Here is a 21011-nt window from a genome sequence, read left to right as displayed (position 1 = left end):
ATGCATCACAAACATCGGGTATAATTAAAGTTAACATTAAATTTCTGTAAAAATAAACCAATCTCCTTGTTAACGTTAGATTGCGCCGAATCTTCGTATGCATATCGATAACAATAGAACATAGAGTAAAAAAATTTTTGATAGTTGAACTAAAAAGTGGCATAGAATATATAATAGTAGTAGAACATATAATAATAGGTCAATAAACTTGTATATCAAATCATGTATGCGTCATAAAGCGTGTTAGTTGCGAGTTGCCATACTCCTAGAAAATAGCTGGACCGATTTTTATGAAATTTTATACACTTTTATAGATAGAAAGAATAGATCGTTAACCGGTTTATATACCACTAATTATATGGGAGTCCTGGCAATAGATTTTTTGCCGGCTCAGTAGTTGTAATATTATTCCATAAAATCATGTTATTTCATATATATGTGTAGTTACAGAGATAAAAAAAACAGTTTAAGTCATTTCTCATAGCACAGTTTTATTGGTTGTGCGTTGTATAATATGAATGGAATGAAACGATTTCAATACACAACACTAAGTAACACAGTTTAAATAAACTGTCATATAAAAACATATTCATTATGTCTATAATTTTTTTTATTATCAGTCTATTCTCTATGCTCGATCTTAAAGGTATGACTTACAATTTGGCAGCAAGCAGTGATGTAATGACTTGTCAACCACAAATTTCCAGTATTATGCTGTTGAAACAATTCTTGCCACAACTATGATACCTTTTAAATCTATTTCTCGCGCTTATCGGTTTTAAAATAAGTGTAGTTTGACATTCACGCATCATCGAAAAGATATTGATAAATAAAAATTGGCAATCTTATCAGACGTTATATGGAGCTGATGTTTGAGCATTGATATATACCTTTCATGATTTCATGATTTGTATATACATATAATAGACAGAAAAAAAGAAAATGAGGAAGTTCCATGTTCACGGACAACCGATGGGTGGTCAATTATTTATCTGTATATGACAAAAAAAAATATAAAATTAAACAAATTTTGGATGTGTTTGCACCATACAAGGAGATTTAAAAATTGATTACTATCAAATAATGTGTTTAGATTGATAAGTTGTAAATGTATAATATTTTTTTTTTATTAACAATATTATTATTAACAGGCTGTAATAGACGCAAACATTTTCCCAACTCTGATAGACATACTGAGGCACGCAGAGTTCAAGACGAGGAAAGAAGCCGCGTGGGCTATAACTAACGCGACCAGTGGAGGAACTCACGCGCAAATCAGGTATTAATATAAATATAAGTATGCTTGTCCATCTGAAAATAAAATTAAGCCAATTTGGTGAATAGCAATATTTTAATCCTTTTGGGTCTTCTAAAAGAGACAAAAGGAACCACACTAAGATTAAAATTTGAGTTTTGTAATTTTTTTCTTATTTATGAATTTATAAAAAAAAACTTTGGTTGTTAAATATCATATGTTTATAGTAAATATGATTTTGTATGTTTGCTTTATAGCTATCTCGTCGAACAAGGCTGTATACCGCCTCTATGTGATCTATTAACTTTGACGGACGCGAAAACGGTGCAAGTGGCTCTCAATGGACTTGACAATATATTGAAAGCAGGATTACAAACCGACCAACGCAATAACCCGTACGCCGGACTGATTGAAGAATGTTTTGGTAATAAATTATATTTTATTTAATACGTACTAACTGTCACGGCAAACGTTGTTCTGCCTTACACTTATCATTTAGGCATATGAAATATAGATTTTGGCCGTTTCCCCGACCTACGGGACATGCACACAAATTTTATGACAATCGGTTCAGCCGTTTCGGAGGTGTATAGGAACGAACATTATGACACGAGAATTTAATATATATAGAAATTAATATATTTTACGCAAAAATTTACATAATTTATATACAAATAGCATAGTACTTATTTTGTTTAAGGCAAAGTGAAAAGCCGGATTGCTTGTAAAACAATCTTGGCTCTGTGTATTGCATTCAATATTCTTTGCGCATTTCTACTTGTAAGATAGTTTAGAACGGTCCACTTATTTTACGCTGTTGGTTCCTTGGTGTTAGCAGACTAATGAATACTGGCACGCTACTATGGTGTTGTTAATATCCACTATGAATCGCAAATTCTACTGGTAAATGAAATAGCAATAAAGCTGTATATCCAACTAACTGTACTTTATAGTTCAGTGCTAAAGGTCTTCTTATTTTACTTATTTTCGTTTGAAGTTGATATAGATGAAAAAGATAATCATACTTACTTACCCACTTATCAGACGCGGTGACCCGCTAGTGGGTTTTGGCCTCGCACAACATAGACAATCCTAACTAAACTATATCCTATCCTACTCAATATTATAAATGCGAAAGTTTGTAAGGATGTGTGTGTGTTGCACGCAAAAAGTACTGAACCGATGGCAATGGAATTTGGTACGTAGACAGCTGGACAACTGGAATAACATATAGGCAACTTTTTATCCCGATAATCCTACGGGATACGGACCTACGCGGGTGAAACCGCGGGGTGCATCTGGTTGAATTATAACCAAAACCTGTAATTCCGCCAGGCTTAGACAAGATCGAGTTCCTGCAGTCGCACGAGAACCTCGACATATACCACAAGTCGTTCGAGATCATCGAGAACTACTTCGGGTCGGAGGGCGAGGACAGCCGGCTCGCGCCCGAGGTCTCCTCCACCACGGAGCAGTACACCTTCAGCGCGGACCAGTCCGTGCCGATGGGCGGCTACCAGTTCTAGACGGACGCCGGCTCGTATTGTGCAGGAGGTAGATGTTTGTCTATGGTTTTTTTTAGATGCCTAAGGTCACCTCAGCCACTGATTTTAAGTTGGATGAAATGGATTTGTCTGTGGGTTCCTTTTTAATCTCCGAAGGATAATGTGAAATGGATATTTTCATATATAAAATAGACTAGCTTTTGCCCGCGGCTTCGCACGCGTTAATTCGGAGTAGTTAAAAAGATTTTAATTTTCTTATAAACCTTCTTGAATCACACTATCTATTAAAAAAAAACCCATGTAAATCCGTTGCGTAGTTTTAAAGATTTAAGCATACATAGGGATATGGGGACAGAGAAAGCGACTTTGTTTTATACTATTTAGTGATGTTCTCTGCAGAAAGGTTGAGTGTTCTGCAATTTTACATGTGTTGTGTTTAATTTGTTCTAGATGCCTATTGAGGGAAGGACGACTAATGGCTTCCGCAACTTAAACAACTACACCAGAGTGTAATTATATTTTGCACCCATTATGCAGTAGTGTAGATTGTGTTAATTATATTTATGTCTAAATTTATTAACATAAACCTCGCCTCTTATATTCTTTTCGCAATTGTAGATAACGGCATATCTAGTTCAATTATTTTATTGTAATTATATACATTACGTTGGCCACGCCAATCTTTATTTTAACCTTTACATTATATTATCTATGTATTGTTATGTGATAGAAAGCAAACTTTATTCGTTATAACGTCTTAAAGATTGGTAACCATATATTTTTGTTGTTTTTTAACTGCTTTAATTTTTAATATTCATCACTCAAATATTTTATTGGAAATCAACTGGAACGTCAGGTTACAATAATGATTTATATGTTTCTTTTATCTCATGAAATAAAGACGTGCAGTTACATTTTGTATTATTATTCTTATCTCACAATATGTTATCCTTTACTATATATTTAATCAGTTCACTAAATAGACATAGGCTAATTATAAAATTATTTATTACATCATTATTTTCCTCTTGCCTCGTGCAACTGTGTTTATAAGGCAGTCTGAGTCTGAGTTACTATTTAAAGCATTTACACTGATACTTTTTCCTATAAACAAATACTTCAAATTCTTCAAAATATTAATAACGTATATCTACACTAATATTATAAAGAGGAAAACTTTGTTTGTTTGTTTGGTTGTAATGAATAGGCTCAAAAACTACTAGACCTATTTTAAAAATTCTTTCACCATTCAAAAGCTACATTATCCACGAGTAACATAGACTATATTTTATTTTGGAAAAAAATAGGGTTCCGTAACATATCTTTATTGAAAGATCCAAACCAGTATACCTATAAAGCTGAAGGGTTAGTTAGTTCGTTTGATATTATTTAAATTGCGATAAGAGTTATATATTTATATAACTCTAATCGCAATAATTCAGATATTCAATTGGACAGCTATATATTATAAAGCTGAAGAGTTTGTTTGTTTGAACGTGCTAATCTCAGGAACTACTGGTCCGTTTTGAATTCTTTCAGTTTTAGATGCCCTACAATAAAAGTATTGAGGGAGAATTTAGGCTTTATATGTACCACGGGCGAAGCCGGGGCGGACAGCTAGTATAAGAGTTAAAATATAATAATATAAAGAGTTAAAACTTTGTACCAAATACGCATATACACATTTTCAATATAATAAAAATGAATATAATTAAAATTATTTATACTCTCCTTTCAACCGCTCTCCGACCACCTGTTGAAAGCATTCAATAAAGCCATATGTATTATTAATGAAACTACACAACTATTGTTTTCACTTTTATTAACACAAAAAAATCAACATAGGTATTCAAACATTCTAATTTTCATTTAATTAATCCTTGCTTTCGTATTTATAAAAATAGATATACTATATGAAGTAATCTCATCTTGGGATCCCGTAAGATTTACCAATATTAAAACATATAAAAATACACCGACACATTAATTTGTGACGAATTACAGAGAGTATTATGGAATGATAAGCCTCGTTTAGGAGTTAAATAATTAATAATGTGCTTTGGTAACATAACAAGGTATAATTAGGTTGGTACCTGTAAAAAATTAACTTTTACAATAAAAAAACTGTCATAAGAATAATTCTTTACCATGGTTACGTTTGTACCAAACGGAAACTGGGCGCGAATCGATATAGAAGAAACTTTGAGTTAACTTTTTCAATCCCAATGGACAGCGAGTGGGTCACTCAATATCTTAGGCAAAGGTTTACAACTTAGTCTAACGATCTCACTGACATGTCCCAAGTAAGTGAAAGGGGAAACCAAGAATCTTTTCCTAAAAAAAGCTTATAACCTCAAAACTGTTTAAGGGAAAATTACCTTAATACCCCAATTTATTGGTATACCTATGCAAGCTCTGCATGGCATCCGGAAATTTTCCCAGATATTTATGACTCATAAATATGTTAAACGCACTCACGTAATGTAAGATGCTTACAGCTAAACATTTGTCCTGGCAAAAATGTGCGATTTTGGTAAGAAATCTTAAAACTCCTAAAGAAAATTATATCATATCTCAACACCAATTTGACTTTCGAGAGCATTTATCCATAGAACATGATCAGTGTTTATGACACAAATAATAAACAATTGAAAAATATATGCAAATTAGAACGACGAAATTTATAAGCATTTTAATGCTATAAATGTAAGAATTAAACATCCAATCAATATTAACATCAAGAAACTGTTTCCCACGTATATTTTTCTTTGCCTAACGTATTATATGTAGTAGGATTGTAATCCTACCCTGAAAACAGCCTTATATTTTCAGCACTTCACGATTGTCTTGCTGGGGTACCTCATATTTCAGCCATAAAACCTGTGTTTATTACATTTCAACTAAAACACACACTTCTCACTTCCGGGCAAACCCATCCTTAGCATCTGATAAAGTGACATTGGCTGTAAGAAAATAGTAAGACATCGTTGCCGGAGCCACGACCCCCAACCGATTAGAATGATAAAAATCAGAAACTCGGCTTCAGTCACCGGTTACTCCATAATATAACAAATAAATAGACGAAACTGTCAAAGGAAATAGCAATATAATTCTTCGCTTACCACCAACACCAAACTGAATCCAATTCATTTGTAGTGTGATCCCAAATAAAAAATTGTTTTAAATTGATAAAATTGCAAACAAGTGCTGCAACTGCGTCATAAGAAAATTTCAAGTGGAATTCGGAATACATCGTTATAAATGTGATTTGAGAATCAAGCGATACTGATAATTCATTCATGTAATTTTAAGTTAAATTTGTTTCATTTAAACTAAGTTAGCGTAGCGACACTCACCAAAAATATGAACCAAAAAAATTATTGGGGTCTACTTTTATCTCTACTTCACTGCGAAATAAATAGCCTTATCCTGTAATTCCATAGTTGAACTTAACGCGAATAGACTATATATAGATTGCAATAAAATAAATAACTGACTGACGATTGGCTCAAAAATGGCGAAAAAAGTAAGTGCTCACAAATCACTTCATATCACGTCCACACTGAGGAGGAGATTTCTCATAAGTGAAGCGATAATATCACAATTTGTGATTCACAAATAAATTGTGTCAAATATCTCGATTCCTAAACAGTGGACCTGTAATCATATCAAAACCAATAGATGAAACTAACCAGATTTAATTGATAGCTATAAGAAAAAATCCAGCGTCTTACTCCTTGAAAAAAAAAAAATTAAAGTTCACGTGATTCCTAATCCTAATTACAGGAGGGGTGTAGTGTAGTGCAGTCAGCAGTCCTTCCGGAAACATCTTTTAAAGAAATGTGTAATACAATAATAAAGAAAAAATGATTTTGTGTGTAGATACCTAACACTGCTGTATATCATTCTATATAAAACTTTATGATAGAAGTGTTTGTTTTAATTGTTCTTTTGCATTTAATAATTATGGCACGTTGTTTGGTGTTGATTTATTCATTTGTGACTCCTTTATATAAAAATAAAATTCAAGTTTCTACTTTAACCACAATAGTAGCAATAAAAGTTTTCTCCGAATTTCGTAAAATATAACCTAATTGAAACCTTTTGAGATAATATAGTAAAAGTACAATAATTAACAGTAATTAATAAAAACAATTATTTCAACAGAATATACATAAACTTCATAAAAAATCAACTATATATTAACAACTTAAAATTTTAGGCCCATATCATTAAAATGTGTTATTATTTTCAATAAAACATGTTCTTGATGTAATTTCTCCCAAAACATCATACGTTCATAAAATGGATTTCTGCCTTTCGTCAATTCAGCACCTATACTTAAGAAATTAAGCTTATTCTCATTCTCCACAGGATCCCACGTTATTTGCAACAAATTATCATCGTCTGTTGGAGTTGGGTTTCTAAAAAAGAAATAAATTAAAATAAATATTTTACATTGGTGTAAAACCATAGACAAATTGTCTCAAAATCCCAAAAGTTAATTTGCCCTTCAGCCATGTTTTTAATGTATTTTATAGGAACGATTAACATTCTTTTCTATTTGTAAGATTTTAATATTTACCACACAGACCATTGAAAAAATATTTCCAGAAACTTAAATTGCTATTGAGTAAAAAATGTGCCTAGTATGGAATAGCTACCCAATACTAATACCTAGTAAATAATAATCTTTAGTATGGAATCTAATTATAATTATATTCAAATATATTAAATCTCGTGAAAATTGAGATATAGAAAACATTAAAACATTTCGTCATATCATTTATACTTTTTAGATAAGTTACTATAAGGATGTTTTATTAAAAATAAAATCTCTAGTCACTATTTAAATTATTGTTATCATTGTAATATGTTACTGCGATTATTAAGCAATTATGCTAAATTAATGAAAACACAAAATGTGTTTTTTTATTGTGATTTGTCATCATTAAATGCAATATAACTGAATGTATAGTTGATAACAATTATAGGAAAGTGAGAGGAATTTTACATTAGCAAGAATACTGAAAATTGTTTAAATTTTACTGTAAACTTTCCTTTAACAATATTCTTGGATTAATTTTTTCAAAATATTATACAACAATCTGAACACATACCCATATTTAGCAAAATTTGTCCACATTTTAATAACTCTGTTCCTTGTTATAATTGAGTCTCGGCTTCCTTTATAGTATTCAGATGTTGATGATTTTATTCTGAATAGAAATGGTATTTCGCCCGCATGTCCTATGGAATTAAAGAAGTCCAATATCTTAGGCACATACCACTCTCCCCCGTAATGTACTACATAGTAATAAATATTGCATTCAGGAGCGACCTGACTGTGTATCCTTATAGTTTTGTCCATGTAATATAGAAAATAATAATCTGTTAGAAACTGCAAATATTGTTTCCTTGTGAGTTCGTTTATACTCTCAGCACCTTCAAAGTAGAATGATAGTATTTGTTGTCCAATTTTTTTGGAAATATCACAGTTCACATTGGCTAATGTTTTTGGAACTAATAAACTAACATTCTTATTGAACTTTTCATAGTCTTCATAAAAATCTGCCTTTATGTATTGTATTACAGATGCTTCAATATTATTGCTTCCTATAATAAGAGGTACTTTATTGAAATTGCCAGATTTTAAAATGATAGCGGGACTTTTACTTAGAAATACAGACTGGCCTTCAAATTCATTTTCTATACAAGGTTTAAAGATGGAGTCAAATGAATCATTTCTTTCGGCCAATTGATGACATAAAATATATGCTTTAACTATATCTTCAGCTGGAATGGTGCGCATCTCTTCCACAATTTCAACTTTGTCTGTTTTTGTAATGGCCAATTGCTTAGCTAATTCTATTACCCCCTCCACAGGATTCCTCCCTAATGACCATCCATTTAAGGCACTAGAGCTTTGTATAATGGCTTTGTGGAATAAGCCTTCTGCCATAGGTGAAAGCATCAGTAAATGTACAATGGCACCTCCAGTGCTACTTCCAAATGCTGTAATATTATTGGGATCACCTCCAAATTTGCTAATATTCCTTTGCATCCATCTAAGAGCAAAGACAATATCTTTTAAACCACTGTTTCCGGGAGCAGTAAAATCATTTACAGAGAGGAAACCAAAAGGTCCTAACCTAAAACCGCATCTGACAAACACAATATTTTGATTGTTAATTAAAGTTGGATCAAGAATTTGATCAATGTAAAATATGAAGCTGAAGCTTCCAATCCAAAACATAACAGGTAGTGGTACTTCAGGTGTGACATTGGGCGTTGAAACTTCAATATAAAGGCAATCTTCAGAACCAATAATTTCCTGTTCTAAGAAAAAACCCATTGGCACTGGTGCATCTTGAGTGCAGTCAAGTAAATCTTTCCAAGGCTTGTTAGCCTTTGGAGGCTAAAACAATTTGTATTCAATGGATAATTAGTAAATTTATTTTTTAATTTTAAAGCATTTGGAGTATTAAGTATTTTCATGTTTGTTTTTAAGGCAAATGTGTATACATTTGCCTTAAAAATAAACAGTGAGTTAATCATGTCTTATCGAGTTTAAAACATGATTAACTCATTGTAATATGACATTTCAAATACTTTACAACAATCATGGTCATGGGAAGTATCCTTGAGACCACAATAACAGAATAAATTGTGTCAAAATCCATTAAAAATGTTTAATGGTCAAAGAGACAAAGTTTCAGACATAATATTTTTCTAATGAACAAAATTCAGACAATTTAAGTAAATCTATTTAAATAGAAGAAAATCAAGTTATTCCGCTTACACCTCAAGAACAGATAAAAGAATGATATTTAGCTTGTTATCCAGGACAAAAACTCTTAAAATCTTGACAAAAAAGTTAACCTATTAATAAGTAATTAATAAATCCTAGAAAACGCTTTGTTATTATAAGGATACATTTTAAAGTGCATATATTGAAACACTCACATTTTAAAAGTATAGAGATATATACATAATCCGTTATACATAACCCGTTAAATAATTGATCAAGACAAGTAGGTTCTTTTTAGTTTCAAATAAATAAATTACCAAAAATCTAAGACGTCCCAATGGTGGTTCTGCATATGGTATGCTTTTGAATTTGTAATACGTTCCTTCATCTCTTTTGTCAATATATCCACAAATAGGGCCCTCTTCAGTTTCTATAATATACTTGGATTCTTCAGGCAAGTTTTCCATTTTGTGTATATTTTAAGTTTTTATTCATCACATAAGCTGTAAGATTACGTTATAATCTCATATGAAATACTGAATAAATCAAAAGTATGTAGATATTCATTTATATACATTTATCTTAAATAGCACTAGTATAAAACTTTCAACCTTACCTCTTGATTAAGAATCAAATAGTTTTTTCATAACAAATCTTATCTTGTTTATTGTAGATAATTAAATTTATCCTAAACCTATTAATTATATCACGTGTATAAATGTTCTAAATTACTTATTACTATTTGATAATTAACATGTATCATTTATAAGTAAATATTTTTTTATATCCCTAAGTAAGACACTCTTTTGATAGAAATCTTACACTACGAGACAATCTGAAGTTAACACTTGTTGTGACGAGTGCGTATTTGAATAAAATTGTACTCTGTGCCCTTTGCTCTGTGGACAATTGGAGACTGGTTACCTCCGCTAGACCTCAGACCTTGGAGTTGGATAGCATGTTATTAAACACTACCTAGTACCTACTACTTGAATATAAATAGTAGATACGTTGTATTTAGTCGGCACTTAAATGCGAATGATACCACAGAGTAAGTAATTTACTAAACGATACTACTATATATACTTACTTTATTGTGTAGGTACTCTGTGCTTACAGTTAGAAATAAGTCAACTTTGAAACATTCCAAAATATTCCACTATATTTATCAGGGTTACCACACCTTTTGTCAATGGCTAAGGAAATAGCACTTAATTAGAACCTTACACTTAATTCAAATGTACATATTAAAAAAAATTATCAATCTACCTATTGATAATTTGTTGCCATCTAATGCGGAAAATAATTTCTTCACATCTAATACGGAGATTATTGAATTAGCATTCATTTATGTTATTTAATGCGTTTGGCTTAATATGTCCCATTAAACTTACAACTACTAGGTATAAACCATGAAGTATCTTTTTTTCGATAATATTCTGTATACTACCTACAGACAAAAGATTTTTTGTCCTCATCGACGTAGCCGGTTTTATTGACTGTCAAGATCGTAACTGCTTAATCTGTGTTTAAGTAGTTTTTGGGATTTTTTTAGGTATGGATCCTGCTTAATAATACGGCAATGTCATTATCTCACGCACAACAAAAAGATAAAAATATTTATAGATTGGCATGCGCTAGTATCTATTTTGATATTATATCTATTTTCTATCTATTATCCTCTTGGAACGATCGCAGCGGCTTATTCAAAGGCTACAGAATGCCTGCACTCGCTTCTGCTTAAACATACCATACCGTAACCACGTAACTCCATCAACACTCTCAATCATCTGAAAATTAAGAACCGACAAAATCTCTTTCTTGCCTGTATGATGTTTGACATAGTGAAGAATAAAACGCCTGAATATTTATATTCTAAACTAGAGTGGCGAAGTCAGAGAAGCAGAAATGAGGTTAGGAGTATAACTAAGGAGTTGTCAGTGCCGGCGCACAAAACTGCAGCATTTCGTGGGAGCTTCAGATACTCTGCTACCAAATGCTGGAATAATATACCACCTCCTATTAAATGTCTGCAGTCTAAATTTAGCTTCCGACGTGCGTACAGGAAGCACCTTTTGTCGGTACAGAATCTGACTTAATAAGTAGTACTGTATCTTAGCTTCCGACTTTTTATTGTTTGTTTTTTGTGTAGCATTTATTTATTTATTTACATTATTCTCACTGTTATTTGCTATCCGTTATTTATATATAAATCCTGGTCTTTTTTTTCTATTTTTGTGGTAATTTAAATATTCTATCCTTCAATTCATTCACTTGTCTCTTAAACATATTTATCTATAATGTAGCCTAACATCATTGTTGATTTATTTGTGTTTATTTATTTCTTTCTAATCTATCCATCTTCCTTCTGGGTTCTGGCAGAATTAACAGCTTCATGGGTCAACTGACTCATGGCATATAAAGCTGAGCCTGGACCTTTTCACAGCCATAACACATCACAGTAACTTAGTTTTTATTTTATTTCTTTTCTTTTTATGTTTTTTTTTCTTCTTTTATTTCCTGTTTTATGCTCAGTGTTTTGTCTTTTTTTTTTTTTTTGTTAATTGTTGTGTGTGTGTTTGATTGTGAATAAATGTATGTCTATGTCTATGTCTATGTCTATTTTATCATAATTAATATATTAATAGGGATATAGATCATGCATACTAATATCACAAATAACATAATACTAAACTAGTACTTATATGAATACTTCCATTAAAAACGTCAAAAAATCCTAATTATCCTGATCCTTCAGAGACAAACACGAATTACTATAATTATTATTCAAAATTTATTTATTTATTATTCAAAACATTTCTTTATAACCTAAAAGAGGGAAAATAAACGCATGTGGCAGCACCAGAAAACACTAAGGCTAAAGTGCCTTATCCGTAGCACAGAAAAATAAGTACAAGTGCCCCGTAGGATTATACTACCTTGGTTCCGCCGTTTAGGCAGTATTTACATAGGGGTTATAAAACACAGATTACAAATCCTTTTAGAGTTATAGAAAACTCGCTGCCTAAGAAGCTTTCGTAGAAGCGGCGGCTAAAATAATGACGCCAACAGTTTTCGATAGAAATGCACCCATGTCCCAGAGTTACAGAAAATAGATGTAAAAAGGTTTATAGAAAACTAGCTGCGCCCCGCGGTTTCATCTGCGTAAGCCCGTATCCCGTAGGAATATCGGGATAAAAAGTTGCCTATATGTTATTCCAGTTGTCCAGCTGTCTACGTACCAAATTTCATTGCAATCGGTTTAGTAGTTTTTGCGTGAAAGAGCAACAAACACACTCACATTCTTACAAACTTTTGCATTTATAATATTAAGTAGGATAGTAGGATAGAATATCACTTCATTGTTTCTGTTGAACAAGGATTTTAATTTTAAGCAAGAGTATGGAAAACATATAGAATGAGTGTTATATTACTCTATTATACATAAAGGTTTCCTATTAGTCAATAATCCTGTTGGTAATTTTGGTGCATGAAGTGTCCAAGGGCAGCGCCAATTTCGCCTGATATTAATAATGTAGTTTCTATATAAGATGAGAGATCTTGGATAATTGTTTCTTTATCAAAAACAATCCTTCGATTGGTTTTTCCTTTCTGAGAAAATGCATTGCTAGAATCAGATCAATCTATGGTTGTGTTTTGTAGATGAGGATTGATTACATAACAAACTTTTTACTTGTTATTGCTTATATTCGACTAGCTTTAGTCCGCGGCTTCGCACGTATTAAATTAGAAGGAATATATATAGGTAAAAAAGGTATGTTGTAAAGACATGTACAGCTAATCTATACTAATATTATAAAGCTGAAGAGTTTGTTTGTTTGTTTGAACGCACTTATCTCAGGAACTAATGGTCCGATTTGAATTTTTTTTTCAGTGAAGATAGCCCATTTATTGAGGAAGGCTATATATGTACCATGGGTGAAGTCAGGGCGGACCGCTAGTAATTAATATAAATTAAACTGCTTCGTAGTAGCATACTATTATGTTGTCTGTGGTAGTAGGTAACTTATCACATGGGTAATTTTTGTTTTATTTTGGATTTTGGACTGCGATTATATTATATCACTTATGTGTTACCTAAGTTAAAAATTAGCTAATAAAGTTCATGATGCTCATTCGTTAGATAAAAAGAAATATTTAATGTATTGAATAATCGAGTGTTCGAAAATAGATATACAAGCACTCATGTGTATTTTTGTCAGATTTAGTTTTTTATTGATAAATGGTACAGTATATAATCACCATTCTCAATACCAATCACCGGATCTTGGATTTGAAGCTAATAAAAAAAATGATTCAATTGATGAATTTTTAAGCAAGTTATCGTGTCCCAAAGAAAAGAAAGTATTGATTGACGGGAATTTTCTTTTGACTATTTCTGTATTTTTTCTTAGGTTTTATTACATTAAATCCATTTTTTTCAGTGACAGAAATGTTCTCCATTAAATTATCTCTCCAATGGTGCGCAGGTTGAAGTGATTGTGTGGATAACTGATCGTGTAATTAATAAAATACTTGCGGAACCGAGGCAAAACGAATATTTAGATAATAGAGCACTCTCTGATGAGAAGCATCAGTGTCAAACATCGTGCAAAATCAGCATAAATAAAACAAAAAATTGCTCAATTTTAGTAATTTATTGTGAAGTTTATAATCTTGTTTGGTCCACTTCCCGTTCGTAAAATTCATTTAATACCTCTTGCTTCATTATAGAATCATCACAGTATCTTAATTTCTTTACCATATTTTTTTTAAGTTCATTCACATCATTTGCAAGCATATTTTTGAATGTTGGTGTGGATATCATGTTAGCAAAGAATTTTCTGTTGGTTGTGAATTTATCAGCTACTCCAACAGTCGTCTTGGATGGGGTGTTTATGAAAATATTTAAATTATCCACGAAATAGCTGTAAAATGTATTTGTCAATGATAATTTTAAGAAAATTGTTACAGAGAAGCTTTATGACGTATCTACGTGTAGTGTTAAAAACTCACTTTCCGCTGTTTGTCTATCGTCGCCATTTATGAAAAACTACACAACAGAGTTTGATTTGTTTTTTTTTTGTATATTGTATTGGTTAAACAGAAAGGTAAACACGAAATTTTACAAATTATTTGGTTAAATTGGTTAAATTTTATTTTAAATTTAATACCAAACAAACTTACTACTTCTATTTTTTTTTATTTCTCATTTATAAAGCATTTGAATGCAATAAAACTCAATGAGTCATATGACGGATATTGTAATTACTCTTTGGCCACTGCTACAACTCGATCTGAATAATCGAATTCAGTCCACTCCTGTTAACGGAAACTCCACTCTCTCTATCATAGGTTTTGCTAGGTACTCTTGACCCGCAGGCTGCATTGTATTTTATTTCAGTCTAAATTATGCGGTACCGATGTAGTACAACCGGTGGTTCCTCTAAAAATGTTCTGTCATGACCAGCAGAGTATAGTTTTATATTATCTGTGCCAGCAGTGAGTAAACAAAAAAATCCTCTCTTAGTTAGGATAGATAGATGAGGATTGTATTAGTACTTACCGCTGGTTTGGCATAGTTTTTGAGTAACATTCGGTAAAAATATTAACAAATACCTTCATTACTGATTCAGCAATTTCATAAGCTTCTTTTCTCCTGTAATTATATCATATTATTCAAAAAAATACTGAGAATCATGTAAATCGTTTTTTTTTCCTAGAAATTTATACGTTTAATTTATTATTTATTACATTTCTTCATTGTTCTCACAGCGGATTTTTTTAATTTGAAGATACAATAAAACTATCGTTATTACAAATGACTGTATTATTAACATCTCACGAGCTATGTGGAATATGGAAAAATACTGTGTATTAAGTTTTTTGTTATAAATAAACAAATAAATTTTACGCAAGTCGTAAAGGCGGTTGTTTAAACAATAAAACATTTTCAATATAATAAGCTATAAAGTATAAGTAATGTAGCTGAAAAATAATTTCCAGGCTCGGGACACTTTCATTTCAAATTATTTTGTACTATATAATAAGTAGGAAACTTAACAAAAAAAGCTTTTTGAGTGTGTGACTCGCAATTGACAGATTTTTTTACAATAGGTATTTTATTTACTGAAAGGGATATTGAATTGTTAATAATTGATAGGTAGGTTATTAAAAATAGAAACATATTTAATGACAAATTTATTATACGTTCTAGTTAAACGCGATGTTAAGCTTCGTTATATTCAGGTATATCAAATACCAATAGCTTTGCAACGTTTGGTACCTCGTCAGCTACCGATCTCTTATTGCGTTTCACACACCGAGGTCGGCCTTTTACGCTTGTATCTTTATAATATCCCATATTACAAATACAAAAGTTTGGAGCTGAGCAAATTCCATTGGGACAGCCGCCGGGGCAGTGTGCAATACACCTGTAAATGTTTTATTAATTTGATTAGTAATTTTTGTATTACATTTATATAGTAAGAAGCTTCGTATACTAAAAAGGATTGATTTAGACTTTATTTCAATATGCTTCTAAATTAAAATAATTATTTGAATCGTTGGCTACTCGTAATACAGTGTAGAGGATACAGAGTCCTGAACCCGGTCTCCAGTAAAGACTAGTAAAAGAAGGAATCACGTGGTAGGACAATGAAGACCGATTCTTGCTAACAAAGAAAATCAATCAGTATAACATGGACATGGACTTTACACTCTTTGACTCGTGAATTAAGCATTAACTGAGCAATTCATATGCAACATAAACAAATTACTTATTACCTTGTCTCGGTAACGTCAGTATTGTCTAAAACATAACCTCGGTTGCATTGACATCTGTTTCCTTCAACACAAAATCCGTTAATGCAGGGTTGTGAACATTGGAATTCTTGATTATATTGCTGAATATCGGGGTATAACTGATTCTGGTACCCTGTTTGACCTTGGGAACCTATAAAACCTTGCTGTCCGTACGTACTCGGACTAGTGGAATTTACTTGTGGCCCTCCTGGGTATATTTGATTTCCGGTGTAGCTTTGACCTCCAGATATTTCTTGGTTGCCTGGATAACCTTGACCACCAGGATTTGGGTTCCCAGGATATCCGTGACTTCCTGGATATTCTTGGTTCCCTGATAATCCATGACTTTCTGGATATGTATGACGACCAGAATGCCCATGACTTCCTGTATTTGTTTGACTATCAGGACTACCTTGGCTGCCTGGATTTACTTGTTGTCCAGGGTAACCATTACCCACAGGATTTACTTGATTACCAGGTAAACCTTGATTTCCTGGATTTTCCTGGTTAACCGGATATCCTTGCCCTCCTGGATACCTCTGATTCCCCGGATAACCATGTCCAGGATATCTTTGATTAGGATATCCAGGATAACCTCCATACCCTGGTTGGACTTGTTCAGCCTGTCCAGGATAGTACTGAGATCCTGGCTGCATTGGATTTACACTTCCCGTGTGATTGATTGGTCTTCCCTGATTACCGGAACCGACCTGACTTCCTGGGTACAACGGTATATACGGATGTTGAGATGGAGGCGATATTACGGTAGTTGTTTTAATTTCAGGAAATTCACATCTGCCCGGGGCTACACATTTTCCATTCGGCGCACAGTTACTTAAATAAAATAAACAGAGAATCATTAGAAGCTGGTTATAAAACATGGAATTTAAAATTTATGGAAATTGCAACATAGTATCTGAAACTCACTCAGTACATTGTGGAACACATAATCCTTGTTGATCTTTTCTGTAACCTTGTGAGCACCTGCATTCATTGGGAGCGACACAGTCTCCATTTACGCATGTGTCACATACTGGTTTACAGTTGCCATCTGGACTGGACTGATATCCCTTATTGCATTCACACGTATTGGGTGCAGTGCAGTTTCCTAAAATTATGAATTGTTATTTCTGTACTTTTATAGACTCCTTATTGCACAATGTGCAGATGTACACAAGAATAATAACCACTGAGGTACACAAAAGGATTTGCGCACTTTGTTAAAAAGTGTTTAAATTCTAATAAAAATGTTAAAAAAACTAATATTGAATATAAAATATAAAATTAATATAGATTTGGTTTAAGATGAACTTTTACTTATAAATGATAGCTTGCTGTTCGTCTCATCTTTCCCGGGTAACCCTTTTTTTTATTTTTCAAATTTCAGAAGTTGTTTTTCTTATTCAAGCGAAGATAAAACCAAAAGCAATCTCATTAAAATCTGTTTTGCCGTTTTTGAGTTAAAATGGTGTAGCTGACACGACTTTTTTATGTACATAGAGACGTAAAATATTGTTACATTATTGATATAATATTTGACAAATTAATTGCACCGTGTATAGTAACGTACTATTTAGTATTCTTACCGATTCCACCACAGTTTTCTCTACAATTTGGCAAGCAATATTTACTTTCCGAATCTAGTTTAAAGCCTTCCTTACAAAGACATTCTCCACCACTGCAGTGTCCGTTTTGACATCCGATAGGGCAAGTTGGGATACAGAAACCAGCCAGGTTTTTCACATGGTCTGGAAAGCACGTACAAGTGTCTGGCCCAGTGCAAAGTGCATTTACACATTCCTGAGTGCATACTGGGTCACAAATTCTGAAGTTGTGAATGTTTCTTATGTATCCTTTGCAGCAGGACCGAATCCGACTGAGGTCTGGGCGTGACTGGAATTGAAATATGCTTTTACAAAGGACGTGTCAGTTTAGAGGAAAGTTTCTAAGATATTTTACTTACACCATTACCACGAGGTACATATCCTTGACTGTGAACTAAATTAACAGTCCTGTAAAAAATAAATTTAATGCATATTTAAAGTTTTGTATACGTATATGTAAACATGAATTGAAATTTATTGCTTGGCCAAACTTGATATAGTATAAATCTGTGCCAATAAATAAGATTAAAGTCTGACACGCACACAGTTGGTTTCGATTAGCTATTCCATATTTCTAGTAGTAAGCAATGTAAATCTTTTAACTTCATTATTTTTTAAATATTTTTTATCATTGCTAGGGAAGAACAGGTCTTCCTAACACAGGTACCACTTAGTGAGAGGGCCAGAACGGTGAAAATAAAATCATATATACTAAATATCTATTATAAATTTACATGTAATTAATAATTCAATTATACTTGTGAAGCTTGTCCGAATTTCTTACGTGTTGTGCTATTATAATTGTGGTCTGTGGTATTATCCAACAATGTTTATTTCGCTTACCCTGGTCACTCACTTGCTTACAAACATTCGCGCAATGTTCTTCAATGAATCTTTGCGCCCATTTATCGAAAAAAACATGAAATGTCGTCCCACACTTGTGAGTTTATAGTTCGACATTATACATACTGAACTCTAAGTGCCTTTTGCGAGTTTAAAATAAATTAACAAATATAACTTACGGTACTTCTATATAGCATACTCCAATTTCATAATCCCTTTGATATGTTGTATTGTATCCTTGTTGTGTGTTATTTTGTCTATCGTATCCTCCGTAACCCTGTGTTCCATTTCCATAAAAGCTAAAAAACGTTCATGTATGATAAGATAATTTTTATATATTCAATTATTACCGCCTTCGATCAACAATACTTCGTAAACTACGCTGTAGTAGACTGAAAAATTGACATATCAATTTAAACTTAACTTTAAATTAAAATATTTTAATTAAATTGAATTAACATTTAAAGTCATTTCAATTCATTCGTATTAGACATCTATATATAATGAAATAGAGACTATAGGATTTCTGTATATTAAACATTTTTTAAAACAGTAATTGCTATGCAATATGTGTTTATAGACCCTAATGCAATCAATGTTTAGTAAATTTATTGTTTTTCGTATGTGCATCAATCACGTCAAAGCGACTGGGCAAATTTTGACAAAAATTATTATGGTGTTTAACCAATTTTAGGTTAAACTCATAAGACATATTTTACGTTAAAAAAATATTGAAAGAGGTGGCTATATCCCTACCGGGGATAAAAAAAATGAATTGGCGCGCGAATATGTATTAAAAGAAGGTGTCATTGGATAGATCTTTAAAAATTGTTTTTTTTTCTAAAATGTAAAGTTAACGAAATATACGATTGCTTATATCTTTCTTGAAAATACATAAATGAAAATAATCTGTAGTCCACGCGAGCGAAGATGCGGGCGAAACGCTATTAGATAGAGATATTTTTGATGACATAAAATGAAGATACTATTAGACGTCGTTTTTAATTTATTAAAAACATAGAAAAAACTCAGTGTCGAATTTGTACTAGCTTTAATTTCCTATATCATATAATAAAACATAATACATACGGTGTACTCTAAAACCGAGTTGAATAATAAATTCCAAAAGGTGTAAGATAGGCAAAAGATTACTTACTTGGGTAATTTTGCTCCCGGATTATATTGTCGATAGCCACTATGACCTTTGACGGACTTTACGTTCATATACTGAACGTCATTGTTAGCAGTCACACAAACAAACGTGGTTACAAGAAAGATAAACAAACGCATGGCCGAATCGATTTTTGCTAAAATATAGAGATATAATATTTATATAACTTGAATGTGCTGTTAGTATTTTATTGCATAGTACCTTTTAATATAAATTTATGTACTTTTATAGATTTTTTACACCTCTAACTTTTAACTCTAAGCACATTATGTAATTGTTGCAAAAAATGAAGAGAAACATTCAAGCTTAGCTTTAAACAACCTTAACATTGTTACCGACACTTCATATTTTGTTATAATAGATAGATAAATGGAGATCTAATAGGACCATAAATATATGTATTGTTTAAATTATGAATTTACATACCATTTATTATTTATAAGGATTGTGTCAACTGTCAACTACTCTGTTATACTAATACAAAAACACTGAGAGTATTTATATGAATAATAATGCTATGGATGATTAATGTTTATTTTTTTATATAACTTGGTTCCGTATGTGCTTTTATAGATGAAACCTTAATTTAAAAGTGATTTAACTCATAAGATATTGAATGTTTGCTGTTTATCATATTAACTATGTTTTTAAATCAATAATGTATATTTACATGGACATCCCAAAATGTTTGCTACATTTCTTTAAAGTCAATAACCTGCATTAATACTAGATGCAAATTAAAATTTAAAAACAAGAGTTCTTTGGTCAAGCAATTTTAATACTAGTTCAAAAAAAAAATAATACATCGCATATTCTTTAACGCTATAAACAGTAAATTGAACCCTGATCACGTCTTCTATCCGATGTTGTCATCAGTAGCGATGAGATAATGTAGTTGTTTTGCATTTTGTGAATTAATTCCCGGTACTAAGAGAAAATGTATTTATCATTTAACATACAAGGAGTTGGGATTTGTTTGATATCTTAAGATATCTATACGCTTATTTTATATAAGTTTTGCATTATTCATTAAACCTTGTTCTCGTAACCTATTAACATCTTAGTATTGAAAAATAAT

The 21011-nt window shown here is 31.8% G+C and overlaps 3 protein-coding genes across 6 annotated transcripts in view; 1 reads left to right on the top strand and 2 right to left on the bottom strand.

Moving 5' to 3' along the window:
* LOC119840413 (importin subunit alpha-7) overlaps window positions 1–3674 on the top strand; it is a 9907-nt gene extending 6233 nt beyond the window's left edge. The window contains exons 8-11 of the mRNA XM_038367013.1: window positions 1147–1279; window positions 1513–1679; window positions 2591–2809; window positions 3211–3674. Of these exons, the coding sequence (XP_038222941.1) occupies window positions 1147–1279; window positions 1513–1679; window positions 2591–2781 (491 nt within the window). The 3' untranslated portion in view covers window positions 2782–2809; window positions 3211–3674. The remainder of the gene's footprint in view (window positions 1–1146; window positions 1280–1512; window positions 1680–2590; window positions 2810–3210) is intronic.
* A 2823-nt stretch (window positions 3675–6497) lies between these two features.
* Window positions 6498–10738, bottom strand: LOC119840339 (venom carboxylesterase-6-like). Of its 4 annotated transcripts, XM_038366902.1 has the most exons (5): window positions 10128–10576; window positions 9829–10014; window positions 8913–9178; window positions 7881–8828; window positions 6498–7184 (listed from the first exon to the last, which is right to left on the bottom strand). In XM_038366902.1, the coding sequence occupies exons 2-5, from the start codon at window positions 9976–9978 to the stop codon at window positions 6971–6973; spliced, it is 1578 nt and encodes a 525-aa protein (XP_038222830.1). In that variant the 5' UTR covers window positions 9979–10014; window positions 10128–10576; the 3' UTR covers window positions 6498–6970. The 4 variants fall into 4 exon arrangements, with proteins under 4 accessions (XP_038222830.1, XP_038222828.1, XP_038222827.1 ...); XM_038366900.1 differs by lacking the exon at window positions 10128–10576 and adding an exon at window positions 10602–10738 and having other exon boundaries at window positions 7881–9178; XM_038366899.1 differs by having other exon boundaries at window positions 7881–9178.
* A 4959-nt stretch (window positions 10739–15697) lies between these two features.
* Window positions 15698–20451, bottom strand: LOC119840338 (fibrillin-2-like). The gene is made up of 8 exons (XM_038366897.1): window positions 20360–20451; window positions 19919–20069; window positions 18942–19061; window positions 18279–18327; window positions 17902–18208; window positions 17243–17423; window positions 16298–17149; window positions 15698–15945 (listed from the first exon to the last, which is right to left on the bottom strand). The coding sequence occupies exons 2-8, from the start codon at window positions 20050–20052 to the stop codon at window positions 15741–15743; spliced, it is 1848 nt and encodes a 615-aa protein (XP_038222825.1). The 5' UTR covers window positions 20053–20069; window positions 20360–20451; the 3' UTR covers window positions 15698–15740.
* Window positions 20452–21011: the final 560 nt, after the last annotated feature.

This window comes from Zerene cesonia, chromosome 6 (genome assembly GCF_012273895.1).
Source record: "Zerene cesonia ecotype Mississippi chromosome 6, Zerene_cesonia_1.1, whole genome shotgun sequence".
Taxonomy (NCBI): Eukaryota; Metazoa; Arthropoda; class Insecta; order Lepidoptera; family Pieridae; genus Zerene; species Zerene cesonia.
This window is presented reverse-complemented; position numbering and strand designations above follow the sequence as displayed.